This window comes from Erythranthe guttata, chromosome 10 (genome assembly GCF_056151865.1).
Source record: "Erythranthe guttata isolate IM_541 chromosome 10, IM_541, whole genome shotgun sequence".
In the NCBI taxonomy this organism is placed as follows: Eukaryota; Viridiplantae; Streptophyta; class Magnoliopsida; order Lamiales; family Phrymaceae; genus Erythranthe; species Erythranthe guttata.
In genome coordinates, this window is record NC_142542.1 from 17,750,611 (window position 1) to 17,777,252 (window position 26,642).

The 26,642-nt window shown below is 32.5% G+C and overlaps 5 protein-coding genes and 1 pseudogene across 5 annotated transcripts; 4 read left to right on the top strand and 2 right to left on the bottom strand.

Moving 5' to 3' along the window:
• Positions 1-4,268: 4,268 nt before the first annotated feature.
• LOC105952293 (uncharacterized) lies at positions 4,269-5,598 on the bottom strand. Its single transcript, XM_012975827.2, has one exon. The coding sequence runs from the start codon at positions 5,459-5,461 to the stop codon at positions 4,523-4,525; it is 939 nt and encodes a 312-aa protein (XP_012831281.2). The 5' UTR covers positions 5,462-5,598; the 3' UTR covers positions 4,269-4,522.
• Positions 5,599-10,957: 5,359 nt separating this feature from the next.
• Positions 10,958-14,243, top strand: LOC105958148 (Afadin/alpha-actinin-binding protein). The gene is made up of 15 exons (XM_012982158.2): positions 10,958-11,093; positions 11,236-11,347; positions 11,459-11,556; positions 11,823-11,919; positions 12,005-12,094; positions 12,182-12,244; positions 12,359-12,433; positions 12,515-12,580; positions 12,670-12,747; positions 12,981-13,085; positions 13,274-13,351; positions 13,481-13,600; positions 13,684-13,727; positions 13,810-13,866; positions 14,006-14,243. Exons 1-14 carry the CDS (start codon positions 11,089-11,091, stop codon positions 13,844-13,846), a joined length of 1,068 nt encoding a protein of 355 aa, XP_012837612.2. The 5' UTR covers positions 10,958-11,088; the 3' UTR covers positions 13,847-13,866; positions 14,006-14,243.
• A 2,748-nt stretch (positions 14,244-16,991) lies between these two features.
• Positions 16,992-17,790, bottom strand: LOC105972016 (DELLA protein GAI-like). The gene has a single exon (XM_012996952.2). The coding sequence runs from the start codon at positions 17,640-17,642 to the stop codon at positions 16,992-16,994; it is 651 nt and encodes a 216-aa protein (XP_012852406.2). The 5' UTR covers positions 17,643-17,790.
• Positions 17,791-18,775: 985 nt separating this feature from the next.
• LOC105958120 (uncharacterized) lies at positions 18,776-20,652 on the top strand. The gene is made up of 4 exons (XM_088824771.1): positions 18,776-19,280; positions 19,362-19,579; positions 20,003-20,033; positions 20,138-20,652. The coding sequence occupies exons 1-4, from the start codon at positions 18,861-18,863 to the stop codon at positions 20,600-20,602; spliced, it is 1,134 nt and encodes a 377-aa protein (XP_088680897.1). The 5' UTR covers positions 18,776-18,860; the 3' UTR covers positions 20,603-20,652.
• A 1,789-nt stretch (positions 20,653-22,441) lies between these two features.
• LOC148767728 (transcription factor MYB44 pseudogene) lies at positions 22,442-22,888 on the top strand (annotated as a pseudogene).
• Positions 22,889-23,543: 655 nt separating this feature from the next.
• On the top strand, positions 23,544-26,104 carry LOC105958147 (gibberellin 2-beta-dioxygenase 8). Its single transcript, XM_012982156.2, has 3 exons — positions 23,544-24,134; positions 25,152-25,473; positions 25,752-26,104. The coding sequence occupies exons 1-3, from the start codon at positions 23,629-23,631 to the stop codon at positions 25,980-25,982; spliced, it is 1,059 nt and encodes a 352-aa protein (XP_012837610.2). The 5' UTR covers positions 23,544-23,628; the 3' UTR covers positions 25,983-26,104.
• The last annotated feature ends 538 nt before the right edge of the window (positions 26,105-26,642 follow it).

Here is a 26,642-nt window from a genome sequence, read left to right on the forward strand (position 1 = left end):
AATATTTATTTCGTGATGGGAATTAATTGCGATTTGAGAGGAAGTCTTTTATTTGAAGGTTTTTTTCTGAATTCATTCGAATTTGTACTAAAACATCTGGCTTTTTATATTTTTAAGATTATTAGTAATTAACTAATTATTTTAAGTTAATGATAGTGTTTTACTGTGTGGTGCACAATTATCCACGGAATGTCAGCCTATTGCATTTATTATCAAAATCCATATATGAATTCATAATGTATTTGTAATAAAATATGGTAACCGTCACCAAAACAACGATTGCAGCAATCATCAAATGAGTTGGTCTAACGATTGGAACAATTGAGCACATATTAATTGATTCAAATTCAAATCTTCTTGTCAATGGTCAACTTATAAAGAAGTCTCTCCAAATACGAGCATTTTGTAATAAACGCGTAATTGGACAATTGCTTTTTTTATTTTTGGATCAATCTGATTGGGCCATTGTTATTACCGGAAATTAAAAGAAAAAGAGAAAATAAAATTAACTTAAGTCTGAACTCTTAACCATGGTAAACAATAACCAAAGCTCGAAACAGGTATATAAGTGGTGCTAACTGCTAATATAAGGTATTTTTGGGGGTTTTTTCGGTATCTCTAAAATACCCTTTTTTGTATTCTACTCAATTGGAATGGTGCTGTATTGCCCATTCATTTTTTTTCTATACACGTGTTCATTTGCTGAATTTTTTTTGGCCATTATTTCTGATGAACTGGATTTTTTTTTTTTTTTTTTTGATAAGTAATATACGATATATTAAGGCTGGGTATCAGATTTGAGATTGCCCATTCAATTATTTGCCACAAAATTCAATTCTTCAATCAGCAGTCTGATTGAGGTCTCCTTCGTTTGCTTACTTATATTGGATCATCTTGAATTATGTGAGATTCGATTAACATCACACTCACTAACTAATCATTTAATCAAATAGTACTATGCAATTTCGAATTTTTAAGTATACTAGCAGACTTGACTAAAACACGAATTTTATTAACCAATTTTTTTTTACTAGCACACACTATTTAGTTAATAGTAAAACTTATTAATACTAAACAAACAAGGATTAGTGTATTAAGAGATTACGTCTTCGGAAATAATGTATTCAGATTTCGAACTTTAACTTTCGTAGTAAATTTAACTAAGTACGAATCTTGTCGATTAAACGTCTTACTACCCCAACTATTTAACTACGAGAATTTAATAGAGGTAAATGAACGTGGCATTTTACACACTACAATATTCTTAAAGCAACTTATAATATTTATTTTATGTTTAATATAAAATCAGAGTGTCAACCAAATATTCCGATTAATTTCAACTATCATTATATAGGAATTTAGCCAAAAAAAAATAAAAAGGGAAAATCACATTTTCAAAGCGTGTTCATATTGCCGAACATAGGAACGTATTAAATATAATAAATGGGACTCATATAAATTAATTAATTAAAACCGCGTTGTCACTTAGTTGACTTTCAAGCCAACTAGTAAAACAACAATTAATAACCGTTTTTTATTATTATTATTTTATTGAAACCAGCATTTTCTGGCTACCTGTTTTGCACAAGTTGATGACCTCATTTATCATTTTTTTTTTAAATTCCTAATATTATTATTTTAAATTAATGAATATAATAAATTCAAGTGTACCAAACAGTTCATGCAGCATAAATTTTTGTTATCGTCGTGACAATATTTATTACGTGGCGCACGGAATATACTTCGTGTTCCTCTAGGAGCCTTTTATAACTTCTTTATTCTCTTGAGCTTTGTTCGGATACCAAAACGACGTCGTTTTATTAACTGTGTATTTTCTTATTACTTTTTGTTTCTGGAAATATCTCCAAAGGTGGGCCGGCTTTGAAATTTCATAACCAAGGCTAAATAATACTGTCCATAATTAAATGACAAAACTAGTATAAATAAAATAGATACACTATATATATATATATATATACATTAATGATATTAATAGTATATATAATCAACATATCCGAATAATTCAAATAGATTTGTTGAAAAATCCTAAAATTTGAAAAAAAAAAATGTAACTCCGTAATCGAAATGACAAACATCGATTTTTCGAATAAGAATCGGTCGAAGGCCTAAACCTAAAACCCTAGCTCAGAGGCACATATATAGTAATATAGTAACACCTAACAAAATTAATTGGCATCTCTAAATTTAGTCTTATATAATTAATGCATTCCCTATGTATGATTGCAATTTGCAACCACCTATAAACGAGTCTATGGACATTTTTTAGCCAACACCACTTTAGTTTTATTTATTTCTCTTTTTTTTCATTCTCCGTCTCTCGTTTAATAGTGGCTTAACCATGGTTTGCCATAACGCTGCTGCGATCGAAAAAAAATTCAGCTTTGGAATGGGGAAAAGAAAATCGAGATTGAAACATATATAGCAGTAGTCCGGTAAATCGAATTGATGCAAACTTTAAAAATTTGATTCGTAATTTGTATAGTCTCCTCTTCGATTTCTAGTTCATGCATAGATTCTAATGATATGCCTAATTGGCCCAACCTAATGGGCCTACAAATTATTTACCTACTGAGCCACGAGCCCAATATCGAAGACCACTATCACCGAGTCCCAATCACCTTCAAGCAAGGTTTGGGCCCGACAATCTCAACTAAGCTTTAAATAAATGTTTGAACTCATTTCTTGAGGTACGTCCTATTAACTGAGCAATACTATAATATGTATTATCTGGACTATTTCCACTATCCGCACGTCTGACTTGAGCGTCGGAGGGGTTTCCGCCGGATCAACCCCGGCCTAGTTTACGTGTCTAGTGATCGCAGGTATCTCAAGGTCATCAAGCTCGTGAGCCAGTGATCCACTATGCTCTTCCAGCTCATCCTACATCCACTATTTCAGGTGATCTAACTCTAGCATCATCAAATTCGATCTTTAAATAAAGTTGAAGTAACTCATTTTTTTTTATTTTTTTATTTTTTATTAAACCTAAATAAATAAGTGGCATACGATTAATTGATAAATATTGGTATAGTGTATTTCTATATATAGTTACCATTGAAATGTACATGAAATGTTTTATTTTGATATTAATTAATAAATAAATAAGGCAGCACGCAGAGAATTAAGGTCAACTTCAGTTTGTGTATTGCCATGCCAAACATTGCCTGCTGCATTGGTAATAATGTATATATATATATATATATATATATATATATATATATATATAAATATAAGTAAAAGAATTCAAAAATTAAATCATTTAACTCTTTAATAATATATCAAGACAGCAGTCTCTTCTCGGATCAGTCAATTTGGAAAAATAATAATCACAAATTGTAATTAAATATGCATAGTACATGCATGATCGACAAAATATACTATGACAAGGTTCCGTTTGGCAAAACCTGTTTTAAACAGTCGATAAACTTTTACATCTAATAAGTTGTTTCACGATATTTTTAAAATTGACTATAAAAGGTGTTCGGATAATCAGCTTATAAGTTATTTTTACTCACTATAAAATCTTTTATAAAAAGACGGGGTGAACACATTTAAAAAATATATATTTGCTTCCAAGAGCTTATTATTTTGAATTTTTAAATTTTTTTTTTAAATTTTACCAAATACATTGGAAGAGTTAATTATCTTATAAGCTATTTTTAACAACTTATCAACTTAACCAGACACCCTCTTAATCAACGTACCAAAACATATTAAGACACATCGTATATATAATTATATACACACACGTATATGATCAAATATAATTAATCAGGTGAAGTTCAACATATGGTGTAGGCATTTTTAGCACACAACAAATCGGGTGGCTGTTGTTTATATCTATTTGTATTTATAAATATATAAATCCAACACACTAAATTGATTCAATTTAAGAACAAAGTCAAAATTATTTGAGGGAATAAAGTCAAACTAAACACATCAAAGTTGACAACATATTCTATGTTTGCATAATTCAGACTTTTACTCAATATCATAATTAGAAATGATCTATTAAAAAACACGGATTAATAATTTTCCACAATAATTACTTTTTCTTTGGTTAATTACCAACAATTGTTGACCTACAAAATGAACAGTGCACTACTAATTAATTTTAATTTCGACTATGACATTTAATTACGAGCTTTATGATTTTTTCAAGTTCATTGCATTTCTACACCTGTATTATATCAATTATTGCTGAAATAAATCGTACTACTAATTAATATTATATTACAAACCAAAGGAAAAATAAAGCACCCATATTTCTCATATATATATAGACATTTTTTTTTGTAATATAAATAAGGATACATTCTTGACATCACTTGTCTCAAGCTGTTTATGTAACTTACTTCAGTACAACAACCTTCTTCCAACAAGCTTCAAACATCAAGAAATAACATAGACACACATATAGTCGATATTAATTAATATTATGCATGCATGCATGGGGGTACGTAATTAGTTCATAATTAATTTAGTTAGTTTCATTTTCTCATCAATTAGGCACAAAGACACCATTGTACTTTCTAGCAGCCTCTCTGCTGTCAATGGTCACAATGTACTTCTCCTCCAAACGGGACCCGGCCCGTTGAGGCCCCCTCCCGTATCTCCTCCGGGCCTCTGCGCTGTCGATGGTTTCCTGATAGCCCTGATGAATATCATACTTCTTCGGTGACGCCACCATGAACTGTGTCTGCTTTGCCTTGGCCGATGTGACCGGGGAGTTTTTCGGGCTTTCAGTAGCGAACTCGCGGGCTCGGCCCGTGTCAGTTCTCGTTTTGACTGGTGGTGGTGGATTGTTCAAAAAGAGCCTATCGTAGTTGTTGGACTTTTCATAGTTATATGTGTTGTGATCTTTTGTTGTTGGTGGTGGTGGTGGTGGTGTATTGAGAGGAACGGTGTAGGAAGAAGGTGGCGAATGGCCGCTGTAATTAGGGTTTGGTGTTTCATGGTATCGTGTGTAAGAAGGAGGCGGGACATTATAGTCATTGTTGTTGTTCTTCGTTATACCATCATAATTATCATCATAATCTTCATCATCATCATCACTAAAGTTGTTATACTTACCATAGTGATCGTGTGTATTCTTTGGTGAACCCTTGTTTTGTTGGTGGATCATTGGATTATTGCCGAACTTGGGAGAGAAATCACGGGCTTTCTCAGGCTTATCACGGGCCGGCCCATACGGACCTGTCATGGGCTTATCCCATGTTTCGGGGTACAAGTCCTTTCTTGTTGGGCTATGTTTGGGATGATCTCCAAACGAAGGAAAGCGCTTAAACTCAACAACTTGTTCAGTTGTGGCCACATAGCTCTGCGAGTTTTGGGTTGCGGAGAAGCCGACTATGTCGTAGTCCGGATAACCAATCCCACCGTAGCCCGGTTCGGGATAGGTTTGATAAGCTTTGGTTTTGTTGGCGCCAAACCAAGCCATGTATTTTAAGAGACACACACAAACAAATTGTATTGTAACGAGACTTGGAAGTTTTTTTTGTGTTGTGTTTTGAGGATTGTACCTTGGTGGGGGTTATATAGGACTTTTTGAGTTATTATGTGGTTACAATTGGAGAAATATCTAGGATAGTGGTGGTTCTTTTCTTGATTATACATTTATACTTGAGCATCTGATTCTACGAAGACTGATTGTCAAGATAAAATTAAACAAGATAAAATTAAAGAATATAATCTTATGATAACATTGGAAGGTTCATTGCATAATTTTCGACAAAGTACAATTCATTTTCTGATAATTGTTGATCGTTTTGAAAAATTATTATACTAAGAAGGTGTTTGGCTAAACTTATAAAAGCGAGCTTATAAGCTTTTGCAAAATGTTTGGTAATTTTTTTTTAAAAAAAATCTTTTTTTTTTTTAAATAAGCTCTTGAACAACAAATAAGATATTTTCTAATAAGTACCTCCACTCGCCTTTTTATTTAAGATCTTATAATAATAAAAATAGCAAATAAACTCATTATCCAAACACTTTAAAAATTCATTCTATAAATAAGATGTAACAGCTTATCAATTCTTAAAACATCTCATAAAGACGTAGGAGCTTATCAATTATTTAAAATATGCTTAACCAAACAAACCCTAACTAACCAAATATCAAATATAAGAACTAATTATTCAGTTAATAATGAGTCATATCTTAAGAAATGCTTCAATTCAAGATTGAAGGAATCAAATTCCATGGAGATAGGCTTAAGAACTTGGAATGTAGAATAATAATATTTGGGTTATTGGATGAATATGAATATTTTTTATCCAGAATTGATAATGCAAGAATAAATTAAATCATTAATCATTAATTTGTGGCCCTTGTGGAGTTGTGGTAACATGTAACTGAATATTTTCGGCATATATATATATATATATATATATATATATTTTGGAATTGGAATTGGAATATAAATTATTTGCTGAATAATCCTTCTATAGTTGTGGTGTTTCACTACTCTCTCCTTTGTGGAGTTTCATTTCTTTTTAATCTTTTTTCTATTTTGTTTTGTGGCAAGTGTTTTTCTATACATGTATATATACTTATATACTAAATCACTCCAAATATATACAATTAAACTACCAAACAATTTATAATTAAAAAAAAGTCACTAATCATAGCCTAATTATATATACAACATATAAGATATTTTTTTTGAGTGGACATATAAAATTATAAATAATTAGGGTCTCTCTAGGGTGAGACCGCCTGTGTTCTAAACTTTTATGAGATATGCATTAATCACCATTAATTTTCTAAGAAATTAACATGGCATATGTTCTAAAAAATGAAGTACTTTACCAAATTATCCTTCTATTATTTTTTTTATTAAATTAATATATAAAATTGATTAATATTGAATTGTCTAATTTACCCCCTACTATATTTTAATTAAATAATTAATTTAAATTCATTATGACCGAGTTTTATTTGATAAATAGTCAAAAAAAATGCATTCATTAGGGATATAATTTGGGACATCTTAATACATTTATCACTCCTAACCATCCAAGCACATTAACTTATTATAATATATTTAACCATAATTGTATAAATACTGTTAATTAAAATATTAATTGCAACATTCATTATTATTAAATGATATTAAATAAATTATTAACAAATTTAATATAATAAAGTTTGAAAAATATAAATAATAGCAGTTCAATACGCCAAACATCTATCATTAATTATATAATATTAGAATTATTAATAAACTCCACCATTTAACAATGTAAAGAATGCTCAATTAAATATAAAAAAAATGCATAACTTAATTCAAACTCACTTATATTATTAAATCGATACTGTGACAAATCCAAACAAAAAATAAAATAATATGTTTATTTAGAAGAAGAAAATTTTATAACTCATTCCAATTAGTAGTTTTCTCACTTTAAAATAAAATTTTATACTACAAATACTATATTGTGAATTTTCTTTTAATATTTAACTTAATCAAATAGTAAAATTTGAATCGATTAAGTTCAAATCCTTTGAATTAGTAAACATTATTCAAATATTTGAATCAGTTGCTTAACTATTGACATAATGTGTTACATAATTAATTTAACTATTTATAAGTAATGTCTAGTATCTTTTTAATTTAATTTTGTCATAAAAAATAATAAATTTAATTTCTAACACATGTAAGAACCTAATCGTAAATCGTAATATTTTATCTAAGCGTAATATATGAACCAATTAAGCTCAAGTCCTTTCAATTTGTAAACATTATTCAAATATTTGAATCAATTAATTAGCGCGCTCAACTATTGACAAGAACGTCATAATCAAATTAACTATTATTAATTGAAGTGTAATACATTTTTAATTCAATTTTATCATAAAAAAATAATTCCTAAATTACTTAAGAATCAAATCATAAGATTAATTAAAGCGTATGATTTGAATCAATTAAGCGCAAATCCTTTTAATTTGTAAATATTATTCAAAAATTTGAATCGATAAAGTTCAACCACTGACAAGAACGTATTAATCGAGTTAACTATTTATAATTAAAGTCTACTATCCTTTTAATTCAATTTTAACAAAAAAATAATAATTTAATTCGTAAAATCGTAAGAATCAAATCGTAAATCGTACGATTTAATCTGACCATGAACCGATTAAATCTTACGATTTTTACGAATTAAATTTTACGATAAAATTCAATAAAAAAAGATACTAAACTTTAACTATACATAGTTTAATTAATACGCTATTGTAAATTATTGAGTTTAACTGATTCAAATATTTGAATATTGTCTACGAATTGAAATGAGTTGAGCTTAATCGATCAAATCTTTGAATATTTTTTTTTTGAATTGAAAACACATGAGTTTAATTGATTCAAATATTACGATTTAATTAAATCTTACAATTTACAATTCAATTCAAACTTCAAATTCTTTCGAAATTCATTTTTAAATTACACGAGTTGATCAGCATTTCCTTAGATTTTTAAAATATATTATATAAAGATTTGTTATGATAGGATATTATTAATATGTAATAATAATTATATGAGAATTAGTAATTTATTTAACATTATTTATATAAGTTTTATAACCATTATAAATTGTAGCTTTGTGATATATATCTGTATTATTAGTTTATTATCAATTATGTGTTGTGTCTTAATTGTAAGTATTCTTGCATGTTTTTAAATGGTCACAAGTTCTAATTCAAGTTGATGCAATTTTGGATGGGTGGTTTAATGCTTTTTATGAATAATGATATAATTGACTTTATAAATTTTAATTCAGCAGTAAATATAGATTTAAAATTGCTCTAAAATAGAGAGGGTAAAATTGACATTTCATTAATAATTTATAATTACCGATTTTTTAAATAATTATTGTACAAAGGGTATTTGCGACAATACATAAATGAGCAAAAAATAGGTTTTTTTGCTGTAGAGAGGGTAAATTTGACATTTCATTAATAATTTATAATTACCGATTTTTTTAAATAATTATTGTACAAAGGGTATTTGCGACAATACATAAATGAGGAAAAAATAGGTTTTTTTGCTGGGACACGTGTCGCAATTTGAAGGGAGTATCTTATAAAAGTTTAGAACACATGATCTCACGGTAGAAACACTCCCATTAATTTAACATGCAGAATTCTAAGAATTTTAGAATGCTATTTAAATAAACTCTCTTTAATAAATATAAGCCCAGTGCTAAGTCTCCTTCATTCACAATTGCATCTGTGCAATTCGTCTTCCATGGATGTCGATGGTAAACACGAAACAAATTTTCCATGTTCCGATGTCGTCAATCCGTTGCCCACAAGTTCCGGAATCGGGAAGGTATGCGGCATGCAATTTCCTGAGATTACGAAATTTCGCAATCTTTTTTGACGAATTTTTTGCCTTACGAAAAATTTCCTAAGCTTTTTTCGCAATCGACCTGAGTTATTAGGGTTTCCAAATCGGAATCGGATGTAGAAAATTTCTTCAATGAATTGTTATGTGTGAGCGCGTTTGTTGAACTATTTATATGATTCTCCAATCACACAATAGCTAGGAACAATTATACAGTAGAATTTCGATGAATTAATAACAATCGCTTAAATAAATATTCTTTTTCTAGTCCTGAATCGAAAAAGAACGTACTAAATTATTAGTTCAAAAATTTAATATCTCTTTAAATTAATAGAATTTTGTTAGTTTTACCTGTATTAATTTACGAAGGTTTGACTGAATTTTAATATCTTACTTTCGATAGTAATGGATATGATTTATGTTTTGTAATGAATACGCATATTGGTTTGCGTAACGGGTTGTTGTGTTGTTACAAGGACATATTTGTTCCTTCGAATTCTTTAGGATGATATTATCCGTATCAGCTTCGTCGCTAGAACAACTTCCGAATTATATAAATTAAAATAAAATAAAAACGGAAATAATTTACTCTAATGTAGCATAAGATATATATAAATTGTCAACACTTGTATAGATCATAAGAAACATTTACCCAGTGCACCTATATGGTTGGCTGCGGGTTCCTTCATTACAAAAAAAAAAAAAAATAAAAAAAAAAATAAGAAACATTTCCGTAACAAAAAAAAAATCCAAGAATACAAGGTGCATTTGATGCGTCGCACGTTGCAGTGTATGATACATCGTACAAGTGGAAAGGCACAACCCTAATTATTCATAAGTATTCATAAGTCCAAAATTTTTATTTAATTATTGATCCCTTTAATGAGACATGGTTCAATTATACATACAAAATACAATGGATACATTGATTGCTTCAGATAATAGGAAAAGGAAATTAACAATGTATGATCAACTAATATGTTAACTAATTGATTATGTTAAATTATATTAATTTTTTTTTAAAATTTGATTGTTTTTTCATTCCATACAGAAAAATTTATGAAATTCTATATACAATTAAACATATATTAATACAGTCGGGACTAACCAAATTTTATTAATTTAGCGAAATATTAATTTAATGATATATTTTTTAACATATTCTTTTTCAAGTTGGGAACGGAAAAACACATTTATTTAAACGAAGTTATTAAATTATCGATATTTTACTTTATTATTACCAATAACACAATTACTTGTGAAATATTATGGATTACCACTAAGTAATTATGTGATAACAATGTTGAATTTTATAGCCATATAAATATTATGTTATATAATAATAATAATATAAAAAATAATGATATTCTCCAAGAACAATTTTCCCGACAAAAAAACATTTTTCTTGACATTATTATTCCTTAAACAAACAGGGCTTTACCTCCATTGCTCCTCCTCTTTTGTCCCTTTTTTCTACTCCATTTTCAAATTTCCCCACAATTCAGATCTACTCTTCTTCACTCCCATCTCTGCTAACTGCGAAGTTTTCTCTCTCATCCGACTTTGATTCGAGTGTACTCTCTCTCTCTCTCTCTCTCTCTCTCTCTCTCTCTCTCTCTCTCTCTCTCTCTCTCTCTCTCTCTCTCTCTCTCTCTCTCTCTCTCTGTGCGTTTGTTCGTGTTCTTCTTTTACAGAGATTATCAACTAATCCGGGTACTCTAAATATGAGGTAAGAGAAAACCCATACTAAAAAAATAATCAAGTGGGTCGATTCGTTTTTTTCTTTTGCAATAATTCCTCAATGTCAGAAGCAAAAAAATTAATTTGCAAGAATTGTTTTTTTTTTTTTTTTTTTTTTTTTTGTTGGAAAGTGAATATGCGTTTGCGAATCTGGAGAACTTGGACCATTGCGCCAAGTATTTGAACAATACCCTCGTCACATTCGGCTTCCCTGCTTCTCTCGATCTCTTTGCTAATGATCCCGTGAGTTTCAATTTTTCTTTTTTTTTTTGGGGGGTGGGGGGGGGGGGGGGGGGGGGGGGGGAGGAAGATTTTTTCTTACATGTTTATGACAATGTGTTTGATGTAAACTAGGTTTCGGTAGCGAGGACTTGCAATTGTATATACGCATTGTTGCAGCAGAGACAAAGGGATGTTGAGTTCAGAGAATCAGCAAATGAGCAGAGGCAAATGTATGCTTCTCTCTCTCTCTCTCTCTCTCTCTCTCTATGTATATATTGGTTCGTATTTTTTACGGATATTTAAGATAACGGTGTAGTGTTTGTTCTGTTGTGTAGTTTTCGTTTGCTGATGAAAGAATGGAAAGTATAGGACATGAAATCAAGAATTTAGAATTCATATTGATACCCTTTACTTAGATGATTCGATTTAGAATTTGGAGTTTTCGAGTCATGTTGAGAAGATGCTTACGTGTTTTTTTGTATTGCCGTTAAAAAAGACTGTTATCAGACATTTCGAGACTGGAAGCCAAAGTCGAGAGGCTAGAAGCACAGTTAACCGGAAAAGACAGAGAAATAGCTACAATGACTCGAACGGTATTACAAATTAGAAATTATCAGTTAATTTAACCCTTCGTATTTCGTCTGATTTCTTGAGGAATTCAATTCGTGCAATTAATAGGAAGCTAAAGCTACAGCGGCATTCAAATCCCAGATCGATAAGTTGCATCAGGAACGAGACGAATTTCAGAAGATGGTTTTGGGTAATCAGGTTGATTACGACAACTTTTTATTTATTAATTTATTTTATTTATTGCCGTTTAGGGTTTAGTTCTGACGTTGTGTATTTGATAAACAGCAAGTGAGAACTCAACAGATTCACGAGATGAAGAAGAAAGAAAAGGACTATATAAAGTTGCAGGTTCGATTCTTCTTTTTTCTTCTGCCGTTTGTGCATGCCTAATTTAATCAGCTTTCTCAAAATGAAATAAATAGATCGTATTTTGGGTTTTTATTAACTCGCGATTTCACGCAGGAGCGGCTTAATCAAGTACTGATGGAGAGAAAAAAGGAATCTAAATCGGGAATGGAAATTATGAATTTACTACAGGTAAAAGAGAGTTTCTTTTTCTAGTGTCTTTTATTACAGTACAGTTTCTTGTTCTTACACCTCTCTATTTTTGACCGATAGAAAGAAGGCCGCCAGCGTGGAACTTGGAACGGAAAAAAAACTGATAACGACTTCTATAAAAAGATCGTAAGTGATGCGACAGATTCTTCTATTTCGGGGTTTTTTTTTTTTTGGGGAAGTTTCTCTAAGCACTTGAAGCTTGTCGAATATTGTAGGTGGACACTTATGAAGTGAAAAATCAAGAATTGGTGGCTGAGAATGCTAATTTGAGGGCATTACTACGTTCGATGCAGGTACCTTTTAATAGTGTGAGAGTTGTATATATATATATAATGATTTAATTTAATAAATTGCAAAATTCTGAATGGTGGATTTATGTCTCGTTCTGATATATATTTTCTGTTTAAATAATGAACTCACGGGTGACATATTTACTTTGCTAAAGTAAATCTGCGATTTTTTGTTTCGATTTTTATTTTCTGTGAACATGTACATATAAAGCATTTTTAAAAAAAAAAATTTGCAGGTTGATATGCGTGAATTCCTTAATGCTCCAAATACGAAGCAGTCTTCTCCAGCCAATGGCAAGTCAGATGCTGACCAATCGCAGTCTCCGTTGGGTGGGAGAACCGTACGTTACATCTTTTATATATATATATATATATATATATATATATATATATATATATATATATATATATATATATATATATATATATATATTATATATATAAAAGTTATATATAGAATATTTGTTTAGAATACGTAATTTCCAAATGTTGGAAGAAATGTTTTTTTACTTTTGTAATTTTTTTGCAGGACATGTTTGATCTGCCTCTTCGCATGGGTAGGGATCAAATCGAAGAAAGTCTTCGAACAAAGATGACTTCGATTAAGGTAGAATTGATTTAGAGCTAATTCTTGATCTGTATGCTGAGATATTACCAAATTAATGTAATTTTCTGAACAAGTGATAATGTTTTTTTTTTTAATTTTCTGAATAATTTTGTTATTCGAACAATGAAGGAGCGCATGGTTCATCTTCAAGACGCGCAAAAGGATGCAGAAGTTACTTCTGAGGTTACGGAGAGAGAACTTGAGCTCGAAGCTCAGCTTGTCGAAGCAAGAAGCATTATTCAAGAGCAGGTCTTGTATTCTCTCTCTCTCTCTCTCGATTTATTTTGCACGTGTAACATATTTTGACTAAGAAACGACGTCCTTTAATGCAGGCATCTATAATGTCTAAAAATATTGCTAAGTCTGAGAGGCCAAGGTACGTTTCTTGAAAATTGACGAATTAAAAAAAAATTAACAAAAAAAAAAAGAAAATAAACGAAGTATGAAAATGTGTGCAGGAGATTAAGTGGCCATCTGAGTTCCGACAGGGACTAGAAACATCACCACTGTAATAGGTACCGTTTATTCCCCCGAAAAAAGAAAAAAGGTTCCACGATTATTGAGTAAAAGTCCGAAATGCCCCCAAGTTGTGTTTGTGACAGATACATATAATTAATATTAACTTAGAGGATATTCTTCTTGCTTGTCGTATAGGGGCTTTCGATAATCGTACGGACCGCCATTTCTCGCTGGAGATGTATCTTTATTTCGTTAGTGTTGTGTATATGTAATTGCTTGTGCTTAACTTATGGCAAGCTTTTTTAGACATAGGTTTAGTAGATGAGATTTTTGTCTTAAAATTATTTATTTCATTCAGTTTATGTAATTTTGTGTACCATAACTTATGGTCATATTATATTATCGTACTCCAAGTTTTATCTGGCTTCTGTTTCATTCTGTAGTTGCCTTTGTTTCGGTACAAGTTGTTGATAAGATTAACGATGATTAATTGAATAATTGAACTTTATTCCATATTTGGTACAATTAGTTCAATCATTTGTCAAGTTGGCTGGCAATTTTGGATCTCTAGTCCACAATTGCACATTTTCATAATTTTTTTTTTCTGGTCAAACAAGACCTTAGTGTATTGGGAATGACTATAACAAATTCCAAGTTTTTCTCACTTCAATACCAAAAAAATAAAAATTGAATAATAAATAAGTAATGACATAAATACCCTTAATGAAAATAAATACTATACAAATATTAAAAATCTCATTTTTCTTTTTTCAATACAAACACACAAAATCCCTCAAACTCATATTCTTCTTCACAAATTCCTTAACCTCTTCCTTCTTCTTCCTCACAACAAACCCTTCTAAAAAATCTCAAAACTAAATAAATTAAAACCTCATAAAACTTATAAAATGGAGTTATAAGACAATAATATGGTAGTATATATGGAAGGAGAACACATTAAGGTAAGTATCGATGTCTTTTTTGAGCTTCGAAGTCGATTTTGAAGTTTTTTTTTTTAAAACCCGTCGGCAATTTTCGACACAGACAGGTCGATTTTTGGGTCAATTTTCGACACGAACGTGTCGAAAAATATATATATAAAAAAAAAAACAAAAAAAACAAATTTCGACACATACCTGTCGAAATTTGGAGAATTTTCGACAGGTATGTGTCGAAATTTGTTTTTTTTGTTTTTTTTTTTATATTTTTCGACACGTTGGTGTCGAAAATTGACCCAAAAATCGACCTGTATGTGTCGAAAATTGCCGGCGGGTTTCAAAAAAAAAAAACTTCAAAATCGACTTCGAAGCTCGAAAAAGACATCGATACTTACCTTAATGTGTTCTCCTTCCATATATACTACCATATTATTGTCTTATAACTCCATTTTATAAGTTTTGTGAGGTTTTGATTTTTTGAATTTGGAGATGTTTTGGAGGATTTAAGAAGATGAAGAAGATAGGGTTTAAGTGATTTGAGTTTGGGAAGATGAAGAGATGATTTATTTTTCTTTTTTTTCCTTGGTATTGAAGTGAGGAATAAAAATTTTGTTTGTATAAATTGTATTTTGGTTGATGAAGGGCGTTTTTGTACTTTGCTAACAATTTTTTTTATTTATGGTTTTAAACTAAGAAAAAATTGTAAAAACTTCTATAAAAAATGGTTTTAAACTTGGAGGTACTGAAGTGAGAAAAAATTGGGATTTGTTTTAGTTGCCCCCTAGTGTATTATTAAAAAAAGATTGGGGTGAATTGCGTTTTGCACCCTGGAAATAACTGGTGACTTGCACCACAAAATTTTAAAGTTGGCAAAGTGCATCCTCAAATTAATTATCTCTTGGCAATTTGCACCCCATGTCTATTTTTGCAAGATTTGAATCAAGAAGTCAATAATATATCATGATATTTTGAAGGGCAAATTAGTCTTGAAAACAAAGTAAAATAATCCCTGACAATTTTTTCGTTATTCCCATATTTTTTGCAAGTTTTACGTGACTCCTATATCTGTTTTTCTATGAAGTTAGGGTTTCTTCTTTTCTTCCAATTTTGAAAAAAAAAATAGAAAACGAAAACGAGAAAGCTCTAATGAATTGGTGATTGAGAGAAAAAAGAATTTCAGGGTGCAAATCTCCAATCTATGTTATTTCCGAATTTAGAATTTCGGGGTGCAAATGCATGAAGAGTGCAAGTTGCTAAAAGATAACTAGTTTGAGGGTGAACTTCACCAAATTTAAAATTTCGGGGTGCAAATCACAAATCTATGTTATTTCCAAGTTGCAAGACGCAATTCACCCAATCTTTAACTACTGTCTGTGTTTGACCAACAATCAAGGGAACACGTAAGCATTCTATGTAGGGGCTCTTTGACATACCCCCAATTACTTTTTTTAATAGGGATAGGTCCAAAATATTTTAGACGATTTGAGAAAAGCCCACACTCATTTTCAGCTATTATGTTTTCCAGCTTTGCCCCGCCCGCCACGTCATCACTGGGTCCGCGCTCAGCATTTTTTTTTTTCGTTTTTTTTTTCCGTCTTTTCTGTATCAGTTTCCTTAATCGACTATGAAGCATAGTCGATTAGCCTTTAGTCGACTATGCTTCATAGTCGATTAAGGAAATTCTTTAATTTTTTAATTTTTTTTTGTTTTTTTAATTTTTTTTCTATATCAGGTATATTAATCGACTATGATGAAATATAGTCGATTAAGAATCTGCTACTAAACATAACAAATTACAACTGCGAAAAAAATGCAAAATCAACAATATTTTACAAAAAACGAAAAATATACAAACGTTATAAATGATTTATACAATTGAAATCAATACACAAGAAATCCAAAAAAAATAAAAAAAACTGGAGTCGATCAACCTTAATCAAATACCAGAACATAGTCGATTAGCTTAATCGACTATGAACATGTACATAGTCGATTTAAGTTTCAGCCTGCATGAACATGTACATAGTCGAAATTCTCTACACTCGCACAAAAAAACCCAAAAACAACCTCCCCATCGTCACCACACCACCTGGCCCAGAGCTCCTGCCTTGGCCGAACCCGTCAGGTTTTGAGAATGTTCAGCTCCACCAATGAAGCAACATCAGTGTTGAGCACCTTCTTCACAATCTCCTCCTTGATGATGGCCTCGCACACAACCGATTTTTCCCTCCATTTAATCCAGTTCACCGCAGCAGGTTTCTTGCCCGAACAGTAGTCAGAGAGGCCTTGACGGGGTCGGAATCCTTGGGCAGGCGGCGTTGGTCAACGGAGGCACCTTTCATCAATCTGGCAACGATAGCAGTGGACGCCGGAGGAGAGATAGTGGTGGTGGTGATGGGCAGAGATGGTTGACGATTAAGGGTTTGTAGATCCGCCGCGCCACCGCTGACTTTGTAGATCCGCCGCGCCAGCGCCTCCGCGAAGTAGGTGGCGACTTTCCTCATGGCCCCCACCCGAGACACCACGAGTACGCCCACGTGCTTCACCAGCGCGTCGGCAAGTTTCATGTTCTCCTGCCGGACGGCCTCCGCGCACGCCATCAGAGTGTGGACGAGCCTCACCCCTGCCTCCTGCGAGTCCACCACCATCACCGGCAGCGCCGCGGCGGCGGCGGCGGCGGGCAGAAACCCTGTTTCGGAAAATTCAGATGTCGTCCTCTTATTAGCGCTCTCGGGGAGGTCAACGGCGTCGTCCTTCTGTTTGTTGCTGAAAATTGCGCCGCCGGGAATCGCCCTGAGGTCGTCGTCGTACCCATTAGATTCGCCGGAGATTCCAATTTGATTACCGGAAATCATATCGAATCCGTTACTCGAGCTGCCGAGCTCCAACAACATGCTCTCGATTAAATATGAGAGGAATTAGGGTTTGAAAATAATACATTGACAAATAAGGGTAGATTTGGAATTATAAAAATAATATTTGGTGGAATACTAACTAAGGGGGTTTTCTCTAATTATTTTTGGGAGGAGGTTTCCTGAATTGCATTTCCTAGATGAGGGGTATTGCTAATAATCCTTTCTATGTAACTGTAAAAGTCAACCCCTATATCATCATCACTTAAATACTTAAATGACAAATTAAAGCTAATGTGCACAAATTCGTTGAACAATCTCAATGGCGTGAAAATTTGAAGTCAACCATCTTGATTAGCTAATAAGAGAAACTAGTAAAAAAGAAACCACTATTTAATTAATTAATTAATTGCATTATTTATTAACTAATTATTCGGTGTTTGACCGACAATTCTTTGCCCAATTGGCCAAGACTACCCAACTTTTTGTTGAAATTTTGAGAGCTATTGTTGGGGTGGTAATACTATTTATTGAACCCTATTAAAAAAAAATAGTGGAAATGTTTTATTTTATTTTATAGTAGTGTTTATATTTTATAAAATTTGAGTGTCTGGATTAATTGATGTTTATATACATATATACCAATTAATGCACCGTTTGTACTAATTTATTACATTGATAATTTATAAATATGAATATGTGATTTAATATAAAATAAAACTTGGAAACAAAGAGTATGCATGTGAATTTTTTGAATGATTGTGACTTAAGGACTAGGTCAAATTAAAAATACTAAAGTAACCTTCAAAGCTAAGTTTGGTCTCTTTGCTTGTCCATGACAAAACAACTAAATCACTCTATATATATATATATATATATATATATATATATATATATATATATATATATATATATATATATATATATATATATATATATATGAAACCCAAAAAAAATAATTAAATTTAAAAAAAACCCATTAATCATAGCCTAATTATCAGCCACCTCCCAAACCCCACAATCATGTGCCCTAATTCTCATTTTTCGCCTTTAAATCGGGAAATTAAAAACCACTTTTCCTTATTATATATATACATACACACATATAAATATACATGCAGACACATTTTCATAGATCAATTATTTGCAATAAGTCTATATATATATATTAATTTTCCTTTCACATATATTATATATACACTTGTAAGAATCATAGGTTTCATCAAAATAATTAAACACCAAACTTTTGTTAAGAAAACAATGGAGTTGATCAATATTAATAATCAAGAAACCGATGATCAAAACCCTATTTCGGTGCTCGAAGGCGACAAATTTTGCATCGGCAGAATTCTCGCAAGAGAATCTTCGGTCGGCCAATCGTCGCGCGTGTTCTATCGCGCTTCGGAAGGTGTTCCGTTCAAATGGGAAATGCAGCCAGGCACTCCAAAGAATATTATTCCACATCAGCAAGAAGAAGACGACGACGACAGCATATTACCAATTTGCCCTTCTCCGTTGATGCAGAGCTTGCGCCTCCCTCTCCCTAATGTGACGGTTCATCACGATCACGACACGAAAGAATATTCCGCCCTGAAGAAGTCGAAAATTTGGAGTTTGAGGAAAATTGGCAAGAAAGTGGAGACACTAATTGGAAGCAGCAGTAGTAGTAGTAGTAGTAATAATAATAATAATAATAATAATAATAATAATAATAATAATAATAATAATAATAATAATAATAATAATAATAATAATAATAATAATAATAATAATAATAATAATAATAATAAACTGCCACTAGAGAGCTCGAGATTCGGAGAATATTCTTCGAGCTTTTGTTCAGATTCTTCTTCCTCCTCTTCTCCTTCTTCGTCTTTTTCGTCGAAAAGTCGTGTGGTGGATACTTCTGCGATCGATGATGGCCCGTTTTGTTGCGGTCCGTTGACTGTCGTACTGGTTCGTGTTGTGAGACGAGTTTAGTTTGTTGATTTTATTGCATTTAGTACCCCTGTGTTTTATCAAATTACTAAAAAGTCCCCGCGTTATTAATATTAATATTAGCAAAAAAAAAAACTTATAATACACTTGTTTTTTAGCACATTAATTACCACGTAAACGGTGTGTTTTTAGGGGTCATTTTGCTATATAAAAAAAAAGGAAATTGAATCATAGGGTGCTCTTGCCGGTAAAATAACATGCATGAGGAGTTTTTTTAGCAATTAGAGAAAATACAGGGGTGCTGAATGCAATAAATCCTTAGTTTTATGCATTTTATTTGAATTATTTTCTTATTTTGGAACACTATAATGATATCTATATACATTGGATAATATGTATGAAATTATATATGTAGGTATTTAGACGATTATATACATGAATATCTAAAATTGTAATAAAACAAGTGAGTTTATGTACTCAATTCTTGATGAGAAAGTGCATGTTTCAAATGAATAATGAATATTCATTGGTTAATTTAATTTGTTATAAGTATATATTAGATTAAAATGTTTTTTTTTTTTTTTTTTTTTTAATTTCAGGATGAAGGAAAGAAAGGGGTATATTATTGCAGCAAGCACAAGAAAGTATTTGCTATAGAAGATAACGAAATAATTACACAGGCGGCGGCCGGAGTTCCGTTCCAATGTGAAGTGCATCCCGGAACACCGAAAACCCTGCCGGAAAATGACAACATCCCACCTCCCATCCCTCCACCGGCGGTGCAAATAGAAGAGGCTGGGGAGTACTCCACGTGGGCATCTAGGGCAGCTTGTTTTACAATACGGCGAAAGAACAAAGAGAAGGCAAAAACAGGGGAGTTATTTGAATTTGATGCTTCGTTTCGAGAATCGGGTTCCGTTTCTTCTCGTTCTTCGAAAGTGGATTCGAGAGTGTCGAAAATTCGAAGGAATTTTCAGGGTGGTTGCTTTAGCTGTGGTGGTTATTGGAGGAGAAAAGACATTGTTGTTTTTGCTAGGAGGAAATTATATTCATACATTTCTTAGTTTTTTTTTTTTTTTTGCCTCAAACAATTTAAATATTAAATAACGGTTCTTTTTGCATGTGATATTGTAGTTTATTGTTCTATCTGGATTACTTATTTGAATTGTGTTTCAATACTTTTTTTTTTCTTTTTTATTATGAGTAGTGGAAATGACACTGTGATGTTTAAGTATTTTATTAAAGGATAAATTACGGCCCCACTGCATGTTTCTCGTAATTAAGGTCAAATTACAAAAAAACATTTATGTTTGAGTAATTAGAATCACTCCTTCAACTATGAATCTTCTTACACGTTCATTCTCGCAGTGTCAAATTTAGCGGAATATTCTCCAGTTTATACCCGTTTTACCATATTCGAGCTCATATTTTGACACAAGATGAACATTAGATGTGTCTTTTGGCTTGTAAATATCAGATTGTAGTGCATCAGAAACTGCATTTTTACAGAAAACGAGTACAAACAACATAACATTCCACATATTCTAGAAAATTATGTTGAATTTGACACCATAAAGGTACAATAAAATAATTCATAATTAATGGGATAGTTGTAATTACCCAAACAAGAGAGATTTTTTTTGTAATACAACCAATGTTTTCAGAACCGGACCGACTATAGAACCGGAAGACCATTTGGGTCATGGGTTCATAAGGTCGAACCGGTTCAACCGAGTTTTCAATTTTTTTTTATATATTATTATTTTATTAATTTTATTGTTTTAAAAATATTATTTTCTTTATATTTTTAATCTCCCAGTTATTTTTTTCACTTTTATCTACTTCACCTCAGTTTTTAATATATTTTATTGTTTATTCTCTATATTTTATCATTTTTTATTCTTCAAATCCGGCAATCGGCCACCCCTATTCGATCACCCATGATCATATCTGACAATCCTTCGACCCCTCATGACTAAATCCGGCCACCCACTACTAAGTATGTGAAGGTTCGCTCAAATCTAGTTACAAATAACCAACTCAACGGTGATTCGAGACGTTTTGGCCGAAAACCGGGTTCATTGACTGACTCGTCGGTTATCGAGTTTTACTCCGTCGAACCGAGTTTCGGTCATTTGACCCCAATTTTCGATTTGTCTGGTTTTCGATGTTAGACCGGACCGTTTATTGCCGGGTCAAGATCGAACCGATCCGACCGGCCGGTTTGGTCCGATTCCAACAACATTGAATACAACCTTACATAATTTTCCTTATTAAAAGATGATGGTGTAACACTTCTTTGAAGTCAAATAGCAATTTAACCTAAATAAGTTGTAGGCTAAAGTGCTAATTGACTAAATTATTCACACATTAAATTGAAATTTTGTTATACATAATTCTAGACCGAAATAATGGAACGGACCACAGCTTACTTAATTTGAGGTACTAATTAAAAAAGAAAATACACAAATTATGTTCGAATATAACAACACTATAGATCAATTGATTATTTAGCAATCAAATTAATTGCTAATTAAAAAAATGGGATAATTAGCAATACCCCCCTCATCTAGGTAAATGAGTTAAGAAAAACCCCCCTCCCAAAAATAATTAGAGAAAACCCCCTTACCTAATATTCTACCCAAATATTATTTAATAATTCCCAAACCACCCTTTCTCACTCTTATCTCTTCTCTCTCTCTTTCTCTCTCTCTCTCTCTCTCTCCTCTTTCTCTCGCACACATAAAAACACACACACACACACAAATTAGTGAGAAATCTCAACAGGAGAAAGCTCAACAGGAGAGTAAGGAGGATTCCGCCGCCGCCGCCGCCGCCGCCATCGTCTCCGCGCACGCGTCAGCTGCTGGAGTGAGGAATCCATCGCCGTCGCCGGTGTTGCGATGAATCTATCGGGTCGAACCGACAACGCCATCAAAAACCACTGGAACTCAACCCTCAAGCGCAAGTGCTCCTCCTTGAGCTCCGACGAAGGCGGTAACTTCGATAACAACGACGGCGGTGGCGGAGATTACGGTGGTGGTGGTCAGCCGGAGCGGCCGTTGAAGAGATCCGTCAGCGACGGGTCGGGTATACCCGTTTCGGGTATGTACTTCAACCCGGGCAGCCCGTCCGGGTCGGACGCCAGCGATTCGAGTCTGCCTTCCCATGTCTATAAACCGGTGGCGAGATCCGGCGTCGTTTTGGTTGAAACCGCTTCTTCCTCCGTCGTTGACCCGACGACCAGTCTCAGCCTGTCTCTACCCGGAGTTGACCCGACCGAGTCAACCAATCACAGGACCGAGTCAACTCAACCCTTAGCTGTTAATCCCATCATCCATCAACCTTAATCGACTATGTACATGTTCATAGTCGATTAAGCTAATCGACTATGTTCTGGTATTCGATTAAGGTTGATCGACTCCATTTTTTTTTATTTTTTTTGGATTTCTTGTTTATTGTTTCAATTGTATAAATCATTTATAACGTTTATATCTTTTTTTTTTCTAACTAAAATATAGTTGATTTTGCATTTTTTCGCAGTTGTAATTTGTTATGTTTAGTAGCAGATTCTTAATCGACTATGCTTCATCATAGTCGATTAATACACGTGATATAGAAAAAAAGAATTAAAAAAACAAAAAAAAAATTAAATAATTAAATAATTTCCTTAATCGACTATGAAGCATAGTCGATTAAGGCTTAATCGACTATGCTTCATAGTCGATTAAGAAAAAACGGAAAAAAAAAAAAAAAAAAAAAAACTGCTGAGCGTGACCCAGTGCTGATGTGGTGGGCGGGGGCAAAGCTGGAAAGCATAATGGCTCAAAATGGGTGTGGACTTTTCTCAAATGGACTAAAATATTTTGGGCCTCCCTCAATTAAAAAAAATAGTGAGGGGGTTTTCTCAAAGAGCCCCTAAAAAAATTGCAGCAACCGTCCTATTATTGATAATACCGTCAATATATAATATATAATACTGCTGAAAGTACATAACAATGATATAAATCATATAATATAAAAAACAATTATAAATAAATACATAGAAACAGATAAGTGAGAATTAAGAGAGAATCCGAAACTGTTAGAAATGACCGCTTCCGACAACACAGAGTCCTCCTACCCACCACTCTTCCGCCCTAACCACGGCGGCGCTGAAACCGGCGAACACCACCACACCCCAAAGTCAGCCCGGCTCGAACCCGATCCATATCCAGATTCGGATTCAGATTCTCTTCCGGTGATAGATTTCCGGGAGACGAGCCCCTCAGACCTGGGCAGAGTATGCAGAGAGTGGGGCGTTTTCCGGCTGGTCAACCATGGTATTCCGGCGGCGCTTTTGAGCGGCCTCCATGAACACGCCGACAAGATTTTCTCGCTCAGTTTCGAGACGAAGCGGGCTTTTCCGACGAGCCCGATGCTCTACTTCTGGGGCAGCCCGGCCCTTAGTATGTCGGCGAATGCTCATCAACAAACTGTCGGCGGCGGTGTGCAAAACAACATCAACTGGTTGGAAGGTTTTAATGTTCCGTTGAACAAAACATCATCGGATTCTCAGATGTCTGATTCTGACGAAGCACTTCTTCAATCTTTCAGGTTAGCTCTCTGTCATTCTACATTTCTTCTCTTCTTTTATTTATATATAGTATTCTTTTTTTTTTTTTTTTTTATTATTATTATTATTATATGGATTATATTGGATTACATGAAATTGGATTAATTCCTTACTGATTAATTAATTATTTAATTAATTCATTATTTAGTTAGTAGCATGTACGGTTTTTTAGATTATATTTTCTATTAAATTTGTTATAATTAGTTATTACATGTGAATTGTCTATAAAACCACTTAGTTTACAATAATAAAACATAATTTTAAGGATAAAATTGTATTTTTTTTTTTGTCACCACTATTAAAGTAATCTTAAGGGGAGGGGTGCTACTAATTTAATGAAATAGTAGCATTTAATAGCGGACTTTGAATTTAGTAGCGGGTTTGAAAAAGTGTAAATCTTACCAACCGAACATGTTATTAGCCCCTACTATTTAGTCAGTAGAACCTTATAGCGGTAACCGGACGAGCCCTTATTATTATTATTATTATTATCCATAATCTATAATTCATAATCTATACTAAGGGTAAATTACAATCAGCCCGAAGGAAAGATTTATTTACAAAATATTCCTCATATTGCAATTTGTAAATTTCTTACATTAACACTCTTTTGTAGGAGTGCACGTAAGAAATTTACAAACTGAAACTCAGGGAGGTGATCGTAATTTACGTAAATTACACTAACGATTAATGAATGATGAACATGAAACTCTTCTCCTTTAGACAAATAGAGGTACTGTTGATATTATGAAAATAATAAAATAAATTAATTTAAAAAAAATATTATTATTATTAACACATCCCAATCATGCTCTTAATTGATTTGAAATATATGTTCATGCATCTCTCAAGCCCTAGTGAAGGATTTTTAGGTGGGTAGGGGTCCATTTTTAACTAATCGACACGTTTGTCCTTTTTAATTTCTTTGCCTTTTTTCAATTTATTTATTGTTTTCACTTATGAGTTATGACAATTATTTTATTTTATTTTTAAATTAGGTCTTTATTAGAAGAATATGGTGCCCACCAAACAAGGCTTGCAAAATCACTATTCAAAACCATGGCCGAGGACTTAAATTTCCCACCAAACAAATCAAAGTCTTATCTATCGCCGCCCACCGGATTCTTACGTGTCTACCGCTACCTCCGCTGCCACCTGGCGGAGCAGCGGTGGGGGATTAATTCCCACACCGACAGCTCCGTTATTTCAATAATACATCAAGATCAAATTGGAGGCCTCCAAATTTTCAACGATAATAAATGGCTTGATGTGAAACCTATTCGCGACTCTTTGATCGTCAACCTTGGAGATATGATGCAGGTTTTTGCCCTAACCTAATTTTATGAGGGTACCGTTAAAGTGTAGTTACGAAAAAAATTCTTTCTTTTTGAGAAATTATATTCAGTCCTTTGTTGTTTGTAATTTTTTACATTCAACCCCTACAAAAGGGTGTTAATGTAAGAAATCTACAAATTGCAGGGGTGTTTATAGAAAAATGAGAGTTTTTTTTTTTGGTTGGTTGTAATTTACTCTATTCTTAATCATGAGTTATGAAATTAAAAATTGGAAATAAATGTGAGTAAAATGTTTTTTTATAGGCGATGAGCGACGACATCTATACAAGTGTGACACACAGAGTGAGGGTGCATGTGGAGAAAGAGAGAATATCGATAGGGTATTTCGTGTTTCCGGATGAGGATGCAGTGATAGAAAGTTCGAATTACGAGCCGTTTAGTTATGCTGATTTTCAAGCAAAGAAGGAAATTGATTTGAAGACCGTCGGGATCAAGATCGGTCTTCCCAGGTTCAGAATAGACCGATCGGTTTAATATTTTTATGGGTTGTGTTTACTGTACTATTGTTCTTGAACAATGCAACATTGTGAAACTGGAAAATAAAATTGGATTAGATATGTGAATTTTGCTGCGAAAGAGCAAAAAATTTCAAGTCATTTGATCATTTTGAAGTCAATTGAATATTTGTAAACTATATATATTATAGAGTAAATTACAACTACTCCTGAGGTATGGTAAATTTATGAAAAACCCTCTCTTGTTTGGATAATTACATCTACTCTCTTAACGATTTTACTCTCTTAACGATTGTACTCTCTTAACGATTTTTTCTTATGTTTCCACCCTTATGAAATCAAATTCAACATAATCATCTAGATTTCGTGGAATGTGCTCTAGTTTGTACTTGTTTTGTGTAAAAATACAGTTTTTGATGCACCATAATCTGATATATACAAGCCAAAAAACACATATTATGATCATCTTACTTCAAATTATGGAGTTCGAATGGGATAAATCAGGTACAAACGTGATAATATTCCATATAATTCTGAAGATTTCACTAAATTTGAAACCGCAAGGGTGGACGTGTAAAAATATTTATAGTTGAGGGTTGATTGTACTACCCAAACATGAGGGGTTATTTTGTAAATTAACCATACCTCGGGGGGGCAACTATTTTGAATACTAATTTTT

Coding starts and splice junctions, on each gene's coding strand:
- LOC105958148 (XM_012982158.2), top strand. Junction 12,748..12,980: donor CATTACTACGTTCGATGCAG/GTACCTTTTAAT, acceptor AAAAATTTGCAG/GTTGATATGCGTGAATTCCT. Junction 13,352..13,480: donor CAAAGATGACTTCGATTAAG/GTAGAATTGATT, acceptor CGAACAATGAAG/GAGCGCATGGTTCATCTTCA.
- LOC105958120 (XM_088824771.1), top strand. CDS start 18,861: ATGGAGTTGATCAATATTAATAATCAAGAAACCGATGATCAAAACCCT. Junction 19,281..19,361: donor GTAGTAGTAGTAGTAGTAAT/AATAATAATAAT, acceptor AATAATAATAAT/AATAATAATAATAATAATAA. Junction 19,580..20,002: donor CGTGTTGTGAGACGAGTTTA/GTTTGTTGATTT, acceptor TAATAAAACAAG/TGAGTTTATGTACTCAATTC.
- LOC105952293 (XM_012975827.2), bottom strand. CDS start 5,461: ATGGCTTGGTTTGGCGCCAACAAAACCAAAGCTTATCAAACCTATCCC.
- LOC105958147 (XM_012982156.2), top strand. CDS start 23,629: ATGACCGCTTCCGACAACACAGAGTCCTCCTACCCACCACTCTTCCGC. Junction 24,135..25,151: donor GCACTTCTTCAATCTTTCAG/GTTAGCTCTCTG, acceptor TTTTTAAATTAG/GTCTTTATTAGAAGAATATG. Junction 25,474..25,751: donor ACCTTGGAGATATGATGCAG/GTTTTTGCCCTA, acceptor GTTTTTTTATAG/GCGATGAGCGACGACATCTA.
- LOC105972016 (XM_012996952.2), bottom strand. CDS start 17,642: ATGTTGTTGGAGCTCGGCAGCTCGAGTAACGGATTCGATATGATTTCC.